Genomic DNA, 18,263 nt, shown 5'->3' with positions numbered 1-18,263 from the left:
ATCAGTTCATGTAAATCTTTCCAGGCATTCCTAAACTCAGCTTGTTCATAATTTTTTATAGAACAATAACATTCCATTACCTTCATATACCACAACTTGTTCAGCCATTCTCCAATTGATGGGCATCTCTACTCATTTTCCAATTCTTTGCTACTACAAAAAAGAACTGCTACAAACATTTTTGCAATGTGAGCCCCTTTCCTTCTTTTATTGATTTCCTTGGGATACAGACCCAATAATGGCACTGCTGGGTTAAAGTATATGCATAGTTTTATAGTCCTTTGGGCATAGTTCCAGATTGCTCTCCAGAACTCTCTTAACTTATTTTCAGTATTTCTTTAATGGATGCTTTTCTACTGCCTACAAATATGCTCACATATCTCCAATCTTCTTGTAGTCATAATCCTATTTCTCCACTCTTTTTTCATGGTTAAACTTGAAGTAACTAATATTGGCAGTGTCTACTTCTCTCCCCTAATTTTTTCTTAAAACTCTTCAGTCTGGTTTCTGAACTCATTATTCACTTGAAATTGATTCTCCAGGGGCAGCTAGATGGCACAGTGGATCGAGCACCTAGACTTGCAAACTAGGTGTCATCCTTGACTGTTTCCTCTCTCTTAACATCCTAATTCCAGTTGCTAAGTCCTGTCATTACAAGCTATCTTGTATATGCCTCCTTCTAGTCTTCTTAGACTTTACTCTTCTCCAAATCCTCTGAGGTTTAGTTATGCTGATCTCCTTGTTTTTCCTTTTACAAAAAGGTCATCTGTTTTTGTTGGGTGTTTCCTATCCCTAAGATGCTCTCCCTCCTTGTCTTTACTTTCTGGTTTCCTTCAAGTCTCACCTTAATTCCAACTTCTGTTGGGAAGCCCTTCACAGTTCCCCTCAATGCTAGTGCCTTTCTTGTGGCATTACTTTATACCATTTGTGTATAGATTTGATAGGCATGCTATCTATTTGTCTAACTATCTATATTGAAGACATCAATAACATACTTTTTATTCAGTTCTTAAGACTTTGTACAGTCTGAAATTAACTTAATTGGATGGGATTTATTTATTTATTTATATTAATATAGCAGACATATATAATAAATAAGACAGATTAATGATTCCTAAATCAAAGAAACTATAATCATATTTAAAAGCCTAAGAGAAAAAGAGTAATTCTGACACTGACCAGACAGTCAATTGGAAATCAATTTTTAAAAACTTGTGATTTCAGTGTTTATTATATTACTATGACAATGATTATGACTATAACTACTACTACTACTACTACTACTATTACTTCCTCTTCCTCTTTTTTTTCCTCCTCCTCCTACCTGCTTTTGGATGATGATTCTTGGTTCCATTTTTAACTTTGCAGTGTTTTAAAAAACTTAGCTTGAGTGTTTAAAAAGATAAGTTACTTTAGATTTTGTTGGTATTTTCACTTTTAAATATAAAAAAGAAAAATAAAAATCAAGGAGATTCCACCACTAAGAGTGTATCTTAGTGTATCTGGGAGAGGATACAATCTTATCAAAAGGATAATTTTTTTTGAAATTTCTTCTATAATATTTTTTATTAAAGCTTTTTATTTTTCAAAACATATGCATGGATGATTCTTCAACATTAGCTCTTGAAAAACCTTGTGTTCCAATTTTTCCTACCTTCCCCAATGCCCTCCCCTATATGACAAGTAGTCCAATATAAACATGGTGGAAATAGTAGCTTATTCAACTCTTAGAATTCACATTGCTAATTTTAAAGAGAAAAGTATTTTAATAAATTTTAATTTTAATCCATTTAAGTTGTTTTTCTCCATATTCACTTGCCTGAAAAGAATCACTTTTGCAGGTACCAGAATACTATTAGTAAACATTGGTGAATTTGTTGAGTTGCAAGTTATCTGTTACATGGAAGATTAAATTAACCCACTACAAGTGATCAGTACCCTCTATAAAAAAGGCATTTCTCACTCCCATTGTAGACCACCTCTTTGTGGAAACCATGTTTTTCCTTTGATGAGGAATTAACACAAATTTTATAAATTTTTTTTAATCTGATACATGAATCTAAAAAAATGCAGATTATCTGCTATCCAGAGTGTGCTGTAAAATATATATATATATATATATATATATATATATATATATATATATATTTCAAAGATACTCCTCCAAAAAGAATGATAAATTTAAATTCTTTCTTTGTGGAATTTATATATGTTATTGTGAAAAATACATATGATACTATTGCTGCAGTATTAAGTTTAAACGAGATTACTTCAAATAATCTTTTACAGTTAGAGATACAAGTAAATGTTTGTTAAGAACACATAATTTTCTGAGTATTTCACCAGATATTTTATTCAGAAGGTTAAGTGGCCTATAGTGAGTTGGAATTGTTTTTAAAATGCTTTGAGGATTGAGTACCAGCCCTGAAATCAGGAGGACCTGAGTTCAAATCCAGTTTCAAACACTTACCACTTCCTAGCTGTGGGACCCTGGGGAAGTCACTTAACCCCATTTGCCTCTGTGAAGAATCTCTTTCTCGACTTATATCCCAAAGAGATCTTAAAGGAGAGAAAGGGACCCACATGTGAAATGCTTTGAGATGAGATGTACAGTGGTTTACCTCACACAGAGTGCTTTGTGGGTGGCTAATTTAGCTATAGAAATTACCTAATAGTTTTTTCCTTTATAAACATGTCCTCTGTTGTAGAAACCAAAGTCTAGGTGTAGTTGAATAGCATTTCCATTTGCAGCATATCTAATTCTACTCCTTGGTGAACTAACAAATACTAATGTGGAAATACAAGTTTTCACTAGTTCTCTAACTGCACTTTCAGTTCTATCAGTTACTAGTGAAACAAAGGATGATGTCACACATTTTCCATTTATTAATTATTCTTAGTCACCAATTAGGTTTTGATACTGTTTGTGAAATTTTCTTATGGGGCAGTTTCTGACTCAAATGGCTTGTTTTCCTAGATGAAAACTAGATTAGAACATGACTTGATAATTAAGTTCTTTTGACATCTAACAATATTGCATTTTATTTGGGAAAAAGCATATTTCTTTGTAAAACAATCTATTTTAATACATAAAAGAAAAATTATAAGGAAGAGAAAATTAAGTTTGAGCATTTATTTGCCAATAGTAATGTAGCCCACTCCATATAAAACTAAGGACCAAAATACCTCATTTTGAAGGTTTAAGAAGTTATGTCAATATTGTGAAGCACATTTTGAATCATATTTTGGATAGAGAAATATAGCAAATAAATACCTGAAGAATGTTCATGATATGAACAACACAAACACAGAGTTATGAGAACAGAGTCAAAAATAGAAGCTAAAATAATCTGTTTTAGAAATGTTATATTTTGAGGTGGAGCCAAGATGGCAGAGAGTAGACTTTGAACTCTTCCTAGTTTCCCTCAGATCAACACCAGATCAAGCCTCTGAACTGATTTTGGAGTGACAGAATACACAAATGTTGGAATGCAACAAATTTCTAGCAGAAGATATTTTAGAAGAACTTTAGAAAAGATCTGTTTCAATCAGGCATGGGGAGGCAGCCCAGCCCAGGCACTGCGCAGGGACCCAGAGTGGCATAGTATCCTGCATTAGGGAATCTACTGGGAGGCTCTTAGCCAAAACAGAGCAGAGTTGTTCTGTCCTGGTTCAGAAGCCAGTAGATCAGAAGACTAATTGTGAAATATACAATGCAACTACAAAAGACAAATAGGGAGCCTATGAACCCCAGAATAACACAGGACTTGGCCACCCCCACCAGTATTAGGGAAAGAAATCAACTTAATGCACATACAGCAAGCAAAGCATAAAGCAAAACACCTGACCATCTGATAGTTAGGAAGCTTGAGACAATCTCCCCTTTGCCCTAAAGCAGAATTCAACCTTTAACAAAATGATAGCAAATCAAAGTCAAGAAATGAAAAATAAACAAAGAAGAGTTAGAAACAAAACCTGAAATAGAAATAAGCTTTAGAGAGAACAGCAGTAAGAAATAGATCTCAAATCCTGATCCCAATAAAGGCAAATCATCTTCAGATGAAGCCCCAAAGGGTGATAGCAATTGGTCTCCATCTCACAAGGCTCTCTTGGAAGAATTTGAAAAAGGATATTAAAAGAGAGTTAGAAGAAAAATGAGGAAAGAAAATGGGAACTTTGCAGGAGAGTTTGAAAAAGAACATACAGAAATAATCTGAAGAAAATGCCTTTAAAATAAATATAAATAGAGAAATGGAAAAAGCAAATAGCTCCTTAAAAAGTAGATTCAATGAAAAGACAAAAGCACAGGATTTGACATAACAGAAAAAGAAAAACAGAATTTGTTGCTCTTGGATAGGACGAGCAAATATAATAAAGATTACAATACTACCTAAACTAATCTATTTATTTAGCACTATACTAATCAGACTCCCAAAAAACTATTTTAATGACCTAGAAAAAATAACAACAGCATTCATCTGGAAGAACAAAAGATCAAGAGTTTCAAGGGAACTAATGAAAAAAAAAATCAAATGAAGGTGGCCTAGCTGTACCTTATCTAAAACTATATTATAAAGCAGCAGTCGCCAAAACCATTTGGTACTGGCTAAGAAATAGACTAGTTGATCAGTGGAATAGGTTAGGTTCAAAGAACAAAACAGTCATTAACTTTAATAATCTAGTGTTTGACAAACCCAAAGACTTTTGGGATAAGAATTCACTGTTTGACAAAAATTTCTGGGAAAATTGGAAATTAGTATGGCAGAAACTAGGCATTGACCCACACTTAACACCGTACACCAAGATGAGGTGAAAATGGGTTCGTGACCTAGGCATAAAGAATGAGATTATAAATAAATTAGAAGAACATAGGATAGTTTACCTCTCAGACCTGTGGAAGAGAAAGGAATTGATGACCAAAGAAGAACTAAAGATCATTATTGATCACAAAATAGAAAATTCTGATTATATCAAATTGAAAAGTTTTTATACAAACAAAACTAATGCAGACAAGATTAGAAGGGAAGTGATAAACTGGGAAAACATTTTTACAGTCAAAGGTTCTGATAAAGGCCTCATTCCTAAAATATATAGAGAATTGACTCTAATTTATAAGAAATCAAGCCATTCTCCAATTGATAAATGATCAAAGGATATGAACAGATAAATTATCAGATGAAGAAATTTTAACTATTTCTAGCCATATGAAAAGATGCTCCAAGTCATTATTTATCAGAGAAATGCAAATTAAGACAACTCTGAGATACCACTAAGCACTTGTCAGATTGGATAGAATGACAGGGGAAGATAATGTGCAATGTTGGAGGGGATGTGGGAAAACTGGGACACTGATACATTGTTGGTGGAATTGTGACTACATCCAGCCATTCTGGAGAACGATTTGGAACTATGCTCAAAAAGTTATCAAACTGTACATACCCTTTGATCCAGCAGTGTTACTACTGCTTTTTAAAGGGAAAGGGACCTGTATGTGCAAGAATGTTTGTAGCAGCCCTCTTCATAGTGGCTAGAAACCGAAAACTAAGTAGATGTCCATCAACTGGAAAATGGCTGAATAAATTGTGGTATATAAATATTATGGAATATTATTGTTCTGTAAGAAATGACCAACAGGATGATTTCAGAAAGGCCTGGAGAGATTTAACATGAACTGATGCTGAGTGAAATGAGCAGAACCAGGAGATCAGGACTGGATCTCCCTTAGAGGGTTCAAGAAGTCCCGACAAGTACTGGTTCAGTGAGAGGACCAATTGGTTGAGACAGCAGAAGTATCAGGTGATAAATTTTCTGTATCAAAGAGGAAAGTCACTGACACAAAGATTGGCCCAAGCCATGCTGTTTTACTAGCAGAAATATGTCAAGAGTTGTTTCTATAGTAAAAAGACAAAATGAAAGCTTAATGAATACTTTGTAAACTGTTGCATAATCTGATGAGGTTAAATTTCAGCCTTCTAGTAGATTATAATAGTAGTTACAAGTTGAAATTGAATTATTTTAATATGCCTTTGTAAATCTTTTATGTGCAGCCTTTCCTAGGATTGTAGGAACAAATTGCCTATCATATCCAATTCATATTTTATGTTGAATACCTTTTTGGGTCCTAAGCTTGATCCATAAGTAAACTCATTCCCAGTAGCATTGGAGTAGAGGATTTAATTAGCTGAGATGAGGGAGCTTCTCTCTTCTTATTAAAAACAGGCTCTGCAGGGACTTCCCTTAAATGCAATACCTTTCCTCTGTTGACTATTTTATATTTATCCTGTATATAGCTTGTTTGTCACATCTGTTTGTGTGTGAGTTCCTGGAGAGTAGGATCTGTGTTTTGGCTTTCTTTTTATTCCCAGTGCTCAGTACCATGCTTGATAAATGTTTATTGACTGACTAGTTCAAATTGTATACCTGGATACAGAACATGAAATAGGCACAATACCTTCCATTTCCTAGACTCAGCATTAGTTTGTCTAGGTGCATCAAAATATTTGGTATATCAAAATATTTGGGAAATGTCTTATCATTAGACCATTATAAAGACTGAACTGTTGTTGTATACATATTGTTGTAAACACCAAACATATCAATATATTGTTTTTTAACATCTTACATATTGATTACACACAGCCTTTAAACTGTGTGGAACAGACAACTTTCAAAATAAAGACCCAGGAGAGGTGACCAAAATCATGTGGACACAAGGTTTGTGTCATCTTTGCTGTCTTGTCTGCTACTGTAGCTGTGCTGAGGTTATTTTCAGTAAGCCTCCACACGAGGAATTATATTTGAGCATTTTTTTTTCTCTGAAAAAGCAATTATCTTATCTACCTGTGCAATAGTCCAAAGAGCTTTACCAATAAAAGAATTATGAATTGTTTTGCCAATTCCTTGCTGTAGCTCCAGTATTCACAAAGGAGGAATAAGAGTAAACCTTAGGCAATGACAGCAGAGATTCCCAAATTTCCCTTGTGAGATCATTTATCAAATGCCTACTATGGGGCAGGTGAGTAGCTAGGTGACACAGAGTGCTGGAGTCAGGAAGATCCATTTTCCTGCTCAAATCCAGTCTCAGACACTAAACTAGGCAAGTCACTTAACTCTGTCTCAGGTTCCTTATCTGTTAAATTAGCTAGACAAGGAAGTGACAAACTACTCTGTTGGAATCCTAGTGTTAACTCAACTTGAAACAAGGTACTAAGTGGAACTGAGAAACAATGCTTGTGTTCACACCTGTACTCATTGGAGTTCACACGTTTGGGAGATTTCAGGGTTTAGTATGAGATATCCAAATTCACACCTCCCTTGAAACTCTCAGGACCAGAGAGCACTCTGGGAGAAACCCATAAAATCCCTCTCTCTCAGAAGAGATCCTATATAAGAAACAGACAGAGGCTCTCTCGGGGAGTTGAGCTGAAAACACTGAGAGAAGAGTTCAGCTAAATTAGATTGGAGAAGGGAGCGTCAGTTCAGTTGAGGAGAAGCACTCTCTCAGAGGCACAACCAGATTCAGCACTCTGAGAGATTGAGAGCCAGTAGCCCTCTCTCGGAGGCAAGAAGATTCATTCCATCTGGAGGCTGAAGAAAGCAGAGGCAAAGGACAAAGCTGCAAGAGCTCTTAGAACCAAGGAGAGAGAGAGAGAGCAGAGGTAGAAGCAAGGCCTCTGAGCTAACCGGGCCCAAGGAAAGAGACAAGACTTGGAAGGAGAAAATAAATGTTTGCATTTTATCAGCTGGCTGCATTTTGGGTGATTATTTACTTGTAATTGAAACTAAGGCTGCCTCCAGAAAACCTCCCCGAGAAACCTACACCCAGAGAGAACCACTGTATTATTATTTTAAAGAAGAAAAACACATTTACCCAACACTACTCCAGTATCTCTGCCAAGAAAACCCTAAATGGGGTTGTGAATAGTCAGTCAGACATGACTGAAAATGACTGATATGCCAGGTACTGTATTGAGCACTGGGAATATAAAGAAAGGCAAAAGATAACCTGAGGAGCTCACTTTCTAACACAGAATGCAACTTAGAATTAAGATTTCATTTTAAGTACTCTCCCCTCAAAAAAGAAGGGAATAATAGTGATGTAACTTACTCTCTTCTCTTACCAGGAAGAACCCCAAATCCTGTTCATATAGAATAATATGAAGTCAGAGTCTATTGTTAATTCATCTACTCTGTCCAATCTAGTTGGCATCTTCAAAGATATTCACAATGACCTTTGAGACAACTTTGATGGAATTTAGCTCTCCCAGACTGTTTTATTACCATAAGTTAAGACTATCATAAACTCTATCAACTATAATTGCATAGAAAAAGGAAATTAGATTTCTTAAACTATCTCGATTGGCATATCTTTAGACAGATCTGAGATCTGGTTTGCCAGATACATTCAATCTAGCTCTCTGACCCTCTCTCTTGAGTTCATGTCTTTGCAACTGAAAAAACCCAAGGATGTAATTTTACAAAAGATCTGGTTATGATGAAGATCTCCGCAAAGTTCTCTTCTAGGACTAAACCCACTATGAGGTTATTCTCTCTCCCTCATTTTAGGCCCTTCCCTTTAATGAAGCCTTTATCCTTACTCTAATTAACTCTGATTAGTCTGCAAAACTCCTCTATGGCTCTAACCTGCCAGTCAATGGCATGCTTAGACTTAATGGCATATTCCTTTAATGAATTCTTCCAAATTCCATTCCTTTCTTAACTATATGCTCTCCCAAATTTATTTCATATTTACCATTCCTGGTGTCTCTTTTACCTCTTATTTTTCTCTATAAATTCTTCTCCTAAATAAACCTTCCTTTTGGCAAAGGGGGAAAATTCTACATAACTATAATAATACAATATAAAATAATAAATGAGTATAGAAAAGGCTTAACGAACTAAAGTGATATCTCTGGGACTTTGGCACTTTAGCCAAAAATAAAAATGAATTTTAGGAGTAGGGTATAAAATTGTTCAACAATTAGTGATTAGCATAAATGCTTGATACACCATAGGCTTTAGATAAATATCAATTGAGTTTGGTTCTGACAATTACCCTTTTATTGGCTTTTGAAAGAATTTATTTTTGAAAACATGATACCGAGAATATATCATTATATGAGAAAAATAGTAGAAATTTTCTAGGTTAGAGTAATAGTGTTCTTACTCTCATTTTCCAATATGTGAGCAAATGTATGAATTCATCATTAAACTTATTTTAAAAATTGATTATATTGTGGAAGCACAAATCTAAACTTCCAGGAATGATTATCTATCATAGCACATTGCTCCCTTACCCTCTTTTGTTCCTTAACATATTCCATCAGTTCTTCTTTTGTTCTTTTCACAGCTTCTTCCACAGCCCTTTCACTTTGCTTCCGCTCCTCTGCCATAGCTGCCCTGAGGGTTTCCTGTAGGGAATATATTCATCCATCCATCAATTGAAAAACACTTATTAAGTTCTATTATATTTTAGGTGGTAGGAATACAAATATAAGAATCCTTGATCTCAAAGAGTTTTCCATTCTAACAGGAGAGACATATACATAAATAAGTATGAACAGAGTACATGCAAAAATAAGTTAGCAAGGGGCAACTAGGGGGCACAATGGATAGAACACCAGCCCTGAAGTCAAGAAGAGCTGAGTCAAATCTAGCCTCAGACACTTAACATCTCCTAGCTGTGTGACCTTGGGCAAGTCACTTAATCCTGACTGCTTCCGGGGGAAAAAATTAGCTTTATAATTTTGAAAGTATGGTACTAGTAATTGGGATGGATAACAAAGGTTTTATGTAAAAGACAATGTTTGAACTTAGTTTAAAAAGTGCTGATGAGGAGGGAGTATATCCCAGGCATAACAGGTCATCATGTATGAGGAATATTAGGAAGTTCAGTTTGAAAGGACCACTAAGTACTGGAAGGAGAATAATGTATATTAGTGCTGAAAAAGTACATTGGGACCAGATTTTGAAAGGTTTTAAATGACAAACAAAATGTGAAAAAAGTGAAGCAACATGTACTGACATTAGTATTCACATATAGTGTTCATGTATAACTTAAAGTTCATAGTCACTAAAAAAGCCACTTAAAAACACTTAAAGGTTGTAGAACTGCTTAGATCTTAAATAGCATCTTAGTCTGTCTTTTTTTTTTTTAATTTAATAGCCTTTTATTTACATGATATATACATGGGTAATTTTACAGCATTAACAATTGCCAAACCTCTTGTTCCAATTTTTCACCTCTTACCCCCCCACACCCCCTCCCCTAGATGGCAGGATGACCAGTAGATGTTAAATATATTAAAATATAAATTAGATACACAATAAGTATACCCGACCAAAACGTTATTTTGCTGTAGAAAAAGAATCAGACTCTGAAATATTGTACAATTAGCTTGTGAAGGAAATCAAAAATGCAGGTGTGCATAAATATAGGGATTGGGAGTTCAATGTAATGGTTTTTAGTCATTACCCAGAGTTCTTTCTCTGGGCGTAGCTGGTTCAGTTCATTACTGCTCCATTGGAAATGATTTGGTTGATCTCGTTGCTGAGGATGGCCAGGTCCATCAGAACTGGTCATCATATAGTATTGTTGTTGAAGTATATAATGATCTCCTGGTCCTGCTCATTTCACTCAGCATCAGTTCATGTAAGTCTCTCCAGGCCTTTCTGAAATTATCCTGTTGGTCATTTCTTACAGAACAGTAATATTCCATAATTTTCATATACCACAATTTATTCAACCATTCTCCAACTGATGGACATCCATTCAGTTTCCAGTTTTTAGCCACTACAAAAAGGGCTGCCACAAACATTCGTGCACATACAGGTCCCTTTCCTTCTTTATAATCTCTTTGGGATATAACCCCAAAGTAAAAATGTTGGATCAAAGGGTAGGTTTATTTTTTGAGATGTTCCAAAACTACTTCCAAAATGGTTGATTTTTTTAAATCTAAAAATGAAATGCCCTTTTCCCGACCCTAAAATATCAACCGTCATCTTAGAAATTTGACAGGTTTATGGATAAGTTGTCTTTTAATTTGTTTTTTTTTAAACCCTTGGCCTTTTTCAATTAAAATATTTCCTTTCTTATTTAGAATTCCGTCTTCCTTTTGAATTTTCAATTGGAGAAGGCAAATTTTTAAAATTAGAAAACCTATATATTTTGGAAATGAGGCCTTTATCAGAACCTTTGACTGTAAAAATATAAAGGTTTAGTCTGTCTTAAGAAATATGCCAGAATTCAGTTTTCTCAACATAGTATAAAAAACTGTTTGTCCGTTTATTGGTTTTTTTTTTCTGATAAAGGAAGTTCCTCACAGTTTCAAATTTTAAAATAATCTTTCCTTTGCTATTTTAGTGATTGATTGTCTTCTGGTATTGTATACTATCAACATAAGAGAAGGGTAAATAGAAGAAATGGAATAGAGGGAAATACAAAATAAGTGATTATAACAGTGAATATAAACGGGATGAGCTAACTCATAGAACAGAAGCAAATAGAAGAATGGATAGAAAATAAAAATCTAGCAATATGTAATATACAAATGATATCCTTGGGACAGAAAGACATACACAAAGTTTAAAAAAAGGCTGGATCTGAGTCTGTTATACTTCAGTTAAAATGGCGATCATGATCACAGACAAAGCAAAAAGAGGCTTAATTGAAAGAGATAATTAGGAAAACTACATTTTCCTAAAAGGTACCATACAAATGAAGATCAAAAACATTTTATAGCAAGTTTCTCTGACAAAGGCCTCAGTTTTCAAATGTATAAGAAACCATGTAAAATATTTTAAAATAAGAGCTATTCCTCAATTAATAAAAGGTCAAAGGACATGAACAAGCATTTTTTCAGAAGAAATCAAAGCTATACTTATATGAAAAAATACTATAAATCACTGTTGAGTAGAAAAAGGCAAATTAAAACAACTGTGAGGTACTACCTCACACCTATCAGAAATGACAAATGCTAGAGAGGATGATTGGATCATTCTTGGAGAATAATCTGGAATTATGCCCAAAGATCTATAATACTACATACTCTTTGATCTAACACAAAAGAAAAATAAAAAGGACCTATGTGTACAAAAATATTTATATCAACGAAGAATTGGAAACTGAAGGGATGGTCATCAATTGGGGAATGGCTAAATAAAGTAAGTTTCTTCATTCCTTCCTCCCTCCCTTCCTTCCTTCCTTCCTTCCTTCTTTCCTTCCTCCCTCTCTCTCTCCCTCCCTCTCTTCCTCCCTCCCTTCCTTCCTCCCTTTTTTTGCTGAGGTAATTGGGGTTAGATGACTTGCCCAGGATCACACAGCTAGGAAGTATTAAGTATCTGAGGCCATATTTGAACTCAGGTCCTCCTGATGTCAGGGATGGTACATTATCCACTATGCCACCTAACTGTCCCTATGTTTCTGATGGAACACTAGGATGTTATAAAAAATGAAGAGGAAATGGTTTCAAGAAAAATATGGCAAGACATATGAAATGAAACAAAGTAAAATAAGAAGAATCTTTTTTATCATCCCCAGTAACAACATTTTAATAATATTACAAGAGTATGGAATGTTAAATAGAAGGGTTCTATGGGAGAGGGAGAAGGGATAATGTAATTTTGGTGATATAAACAAAATATATCAATAAAATTCATTTTTATTAAAACCTTTTATTTTCAAAAAACTTGCATAGATAATTTTTAACATTCCCCCTGCAAAAGCTTGTGATCTGAATTTTTTCTCTTCCTTTACCCACTCACCTACCCTGCATGGCTAGAAACCCAATATATGTTAAACATGTGCAATTCTTCTATACATATTTCCACAACTATCATGCTCTCTACATATTTCCACAAGAAAAATCAGATCAAAAAGGAAAACAAAATTAGGAAAGAAACTAAAATTCAAGCAAACAACAAGAAGAAAAGGGAAAATACTATGTTGTGATCCACACTCAGTACCCACAGTCCTCTCTCAGAGCACAGATGGCTCTGTTCATCACAAGAACATTAGAACTGTCCATCTCATTGTTGAAAAGAATCACATCCATCAGAATTAATCACTGTATAATCCTGCTGTGCAATGTACAATGTTCTCCTGGTTCTACTCACTTCAGTTAGCATCAGTTCATGTAAGTTTCTCCAGGTCTCTCTGAAATCATCCTGCTTTCTGATGGAACAACAATATTCTATAACATTCATATACCCAGCTGATGGGCATTCACTCAATTTCCAGTTTTTTGCCACTATAAAAAAAGGTTGCCACAAATATTTTTGTACATGTTGATCCTTTTTCCTTTTTAATGATCTCTTTGGGATACAGGCCTAGTAGAGACAGTGCTAAATCAAAAGTAATGCACAGTTTTGTTTTTTTTTTATTTGAATTTATTATTATTATAACTTTTTATTGACAGAACTTATGCCTGACTAATTTTTTACATTATCCCTTGCATTCACTTCTGTTCCGACTTTTCCCTTCTCTCCCTCCACCTCCTCCCCTGGATGGCAAGCAGTCTTATACATGTTAAATATGTTATAGTATATCCTAGATACAATATATATGTGCAGAACCAAACAGTTCTCTTGTTACACAGGAAGAATTGGATTCAGAAGATAAAAATAACCTGGGAAGAAAAACAAAAATCCAAACAGTTTACACTCATTTCCCAGTGTTCCTTCTCTGGATATAGCTGTTTCTGTCCATCATTGATTAATTGGAACTGAGTTGGATCTTCTCTTTGTTGAAGATATCCACTTCCATCAGAATACATCCTCATACAGTATCGTTGTTGAAGTGTATAATGATCTCCTGGTTCTGCTCATTTCATTTAGTAATAATTTCATGTAAGTCTCTCCAAGCCTCTCTGTATTCATCCTGCTGGTCATTTCTTACAGAACAATAATATTCCATAACATTCATATACCACAATTTACCCAACCATTCTCCAATTGGGCATCCATTCATTTTCCAGCTTCTAGCCACTACAAACAGGGCTGCCACAAACATTTTGGCACATACAGGTCCCTTTCCCATCTTTACTATTTCTTTGGGATATAAGCCCAGTAGTAGCACTGCTGGATCAAAGGGTATGCACAGTTTGATAATTTTTTGAGCATAATTCCAGATTGTTCTCCGGAATGGTTGAATTCGTTCACAAGTCCACCAATGCATCAATGTTCCAGTTTTTCGGCATCCCCTCCAACATTCATCATTATTTTTTCCTGTCATCTTAGCCAATCTGACAGGTGTGTAGTGGTATCTCAGAGTTGTCTTAATTTGCATTTCTCTGATCAATACTGATTTGGAACACGCTTTCATATGAGTGGAAATAGTTTCAATTTCATCATCTGAAAATTGTCTGTTCAAATCCTTTGATCATTTATCAATTGGAGAATGGCTTGAATTCTTATAAATTAGAGTCAATTCTCTATATATTTTGGAAATAAGGCCTTTATCAGAATCTTTAATGTTTTCCCAGTTTGTTGCTTCCCTTTTAATTTTGTTTACATTAGTTTTGTTTATACAAAGGCTTTTTAATTTGACTACTGTAAATTTCTACAAAAGGGACAGCTACTACAAAAGGGACTGCTGCAAACATTTTTAAACATGTGGGTCATTTTCCCTTTTTTAGTGATCTTTTTGGGGTACAGACCCAGTAGAGACACCACTAGACCAAAGGATATGCAGTTTGATAGCTTTTTTGAACATAGTTCCAAATTACTCTCCAGATCACAACTCCACCAATAATGTATCAGTGGTTTATGCTGAATTTTTAATGCCAAACAGTTAATATTTTGATTCTAAAGGCAATAGTAAGTACAGGAGTTTATTAGGATAAATGAATATGATCAGATGTGGTTAGATTTAAGAGTTAGGAAAAATTGCTTTGGCACTACATGGAAGATGAATTCAAGTAAGAAGACTTGATACAGGGAGACAAATAGGAGGCTATAATACTAGTCTAGGTAAGACAACTTATAAATTGGACTAATAAAATTCTTGACTGAGGGTCTGAGTACAGAATAGAAGCTATGTACAAAGACATTATGGAGAAAAAAACAAGATTTGACAACTGATTAGACACGTAGGGTGAAAATCGAAGAAAGGTCAAGTATAATACCAAGGTTACAAACTTTAAGGAATAGAAGGATAATAATAACAATAACATATTATAAAATAATAATATGCCAGGGGATACTATTATATTATATGTTAGTATTATAATATAATAGGGCAACTCAGAAGAGATAGTTTAGGAGGAAAGATAACAAATTCTGTTTTGCACTTGAGCTTCAGAAGCACAACAAAACAGAAAGGGAGAAAACAAAGACAGGTAAAAATTAGAAAAGCTTTCTGTAGAAGCAAATATATATTTTTCATCTATCAATCTATTTATCTAAAGGTTATGATTTCTTTATTTCACCAAATGTGAATTAAACTGGGCAGAATATCACAGATTCTTAGTTTATGAGTATGAGAAAATGTGTAGTTAACTGACAAAGAAAACAATTATTGGATTAGAATTTAATAATAGAAGTTTAAAAATTAGAAATATGGGACACAGAAAACAATTATAGGGTTAGAGTTAAAACTTAGTAATTACCATTTGTTCTTGCTCCTTTAGCAGATGGAGGACAAGCGTTAGAAAAAAGGCATTCAAGTCTTGACTCTCCCATACTAATTGTACAACACCCCCACTATGACCTGAAAAAAGAAAATTCCTCACTGGAAAGTCTCTACACAAATGAAATCACAGGTCAATTAAAAACAATGAAAACTGGTAGACTTTTAATCATACTATACCAGACTTCATGCTAAAGTTTTTGTCATCTTGATTTCTGTCTAGTTTTCTCTAGTATTTCCGTTCTAGTCTTTTGGTTGTCTTCAAATACAAAATTTGTGTCTAGTTTATAATTTAACACCAGTCAAATTTCCAATACATAATCTAGAAAATCATTACAGTTTGCCTATTTATCTACCGAATACTCTAGATAGGTCATTAGATAAGGATTAGTCTGAATTGAACTTTAAAATGAATATCTTTAGTGTGATGTTCTCTTCTTTAAAATATAATGGTTCTCTCTGAGAGCAGGTTTCTTGGGGAGGTTTTCTGGAGGCAGCCTTAGTTTCAGTTAAAAGTAAAAGTCACTGCAAATACAGCCAGCTGATAAAAATCCAAACTTTTATTTTCTCCTTCCAAAATAGCCCGGTTAGTTTTTCTTAGAGGCCTATCTCTCTGCTTGGTTCCAAGAGCTCCTTTCGAATGTCTCCAAATCCAAAGATTTGTCCTTCAGCCTCCAGCCAGCACATAAGTGAAAGTTGGAATGAATCTGTCTTGCCTCAGAGAGAGGGCTTGTGGGCTTCTGTATCTCCCAAAGTGCTCCTCTCCAACTCTTGGCAATGTTCCGAACTGAACTGACTTGATTGGCTCACTGAAATTCTATTTATGCTCCTTATAAAAGGTTGACTCCTCCTCCAAGAGTGGGAATTTGGGATCCGAGAGTGGGATTATGGGTTTCCTCCCAGAGTGCTCTCTGGCCCTAAGAGCTTCTTGCTTATATGAGCTCTCTAAAGGTGTGAACACAAGCATTGTTTCTATCAGTTCCACTTAGTACCTTGTTTCTTCTGGCCCGTAACATCTCCTTGTAAGATCAGATCAATCATACTCAACCATGCTAAATTAGAGAATTATTGTCTCTATCAACTCTAATGAGTTAACACTTTGTAAGGATTCCAACACCTTAGTACTAGCACCATCTCAGAATTCCAAAAGTTCTGTAAGCATGCTTTATGTCTGCATTCAAACTTTGACTCTTCAACCACTTTTCAAATTCTAGATGAGCTTTGCTATTACTTAAATAAGTGCTCCATTTAAATGCTACAAAATGGATTGCTCTGACCTCAAAGAGCATTTCTACATAAGATACACACATATACATCTGCACGCACACACACACACACACACACACACACACACACACACACAAAGTGAATACAAAGGTTTCTTGTACAAATCCCAGTGTCCACCTAGATAGCATATGTTTAAAGATGCGAAACTCTGGCAATATTATACTGAAAAAAACAGTCATTGGACTTACTAATACCTTATGTCCTGAGCTTTGCAAAATGCCTGATATTTTCTTGGTGAAAGAATATATCTGATGGATCTTTGTCAAAGTTAATGTCTCCAATTTATATCAATAGTTATACGAGATATTCAAGAGAAATAGGAGAATTTTTCATATCATCAAAATAGGCATAACTGATATAAAAAAGCTGATTTTTATTGCAATTAATATTAACTATATATTACTATCAAGCAAAGACTACTAGAATTAGGTTATGCTCAATAGTCATGGATTTTTTCAGAGTTTAAGATCCAGAAAAAAGTACATGTTAAATATAAAGGCATGTTATTTGTTACACTTATACAAGAAATCTGATACCATTAATTACTAAATACATGTGGCTGTCTAGAAAGATTTCCTAGGATCTTATAACTGCTATATAGACCATGTGGATTTAGTTAATATTCCTTCACCAGTGGACTCAAGAAAGGGTAGGTAATAATCCCCATTTTATTCTGTTTCACAGAGAGAAGAGAAGAGAAAAGAGACATTTGTTCTAATAAATAAAATGGTCCAAATTAATTTTCTTACAGTAGGAGATCAACATGTATTTGTTGATGTTCATCATAGTTAAAGTTAGAAACTGATTAGAAACTATAGGCAAAATAAGGGGGAGGGAGGATAGAGGAAATGTACTGGGCTAGTTACCATTCTTATAGCATGAAAATTACATCATCCTTTTATCTTTTAATAATAGAAGTTTAAAAATTAGAAATATGGGATATCATACCATAGAATGTACTCTTGTAATTCCATTATTTTTTTCCACCAAAAATCTCAATCACGTTTCAGATTATCTCCCTCTTTCCTTACATGGCAAATTTTGCAAACCAAAGGTCCCCAGGATTCAGAAATCACAGGGTTTTCTTCTTCCTATTTATCTTTTTGCTTCTCTTCTGAGTTTGTTATTGTTCAGCTGTTTTCAGTTGTGTCTAACTCTTTGTGACCCAATTTTAGAGTTTTCTTGGCAAAGTAAAGAGTAGTTTGCCATTTCCTTCTATAGCTCATTTGACAAGTAAAGAAACAGGTAATTTCTGGATTTGAATTCAGGAAGAGAAATCTGGTACTCTATTCAGGTCTGGAAATCTATTCCCTATGCCATCTAGATGCCACAAAATCTCTTAGATATTCAA

The 18,263-nt window shown here is 34.5% G+C and overlaps 1 protein-coding gene across 1 annotated transcript in view; it reads right to left on the bottom strand.

Moving 5' to 3' along the window:
- CCDC91 (coiled-coil domain containing 91) overlaps positions 1 to 18,263 on the bottom strand; it is a 303,146-nt gene that overhangs the window by 78,395 nt on the left and 206,488 nt on the right. The window contains exon 11 of the mRNA XM_031938091.1: positions 9,297 to 9,410. Within this exon, the coding sequence (XP_031793951.1) occupies positions 9,297 to 9,410 (114 nt within the window). The remainder of the gene's footprint in view (positions 1 to 9,296; positions 9,411 to 18,263) is intronic.

Source organism: Sarcophilus harrisii, chromosome 5, assembly GCF_902635505.1.
Source record: "Sarcophilus harrisii chromosome 5, mSarHar1.11, whole genome shotgun sequence".
Taxonomy (NCBI): Eukaryota; Metazoa; Chordata; class Mammalia; order Dasyuromorphia; family Dasyuridae; genus Sarcophilus; species Sarcophilus harrisii.
The sequence above is the reverse complement of the archived record's forward strand: the minus strand, read 5'-3'. Positions and strand labels throughout refer to the sequence as shown.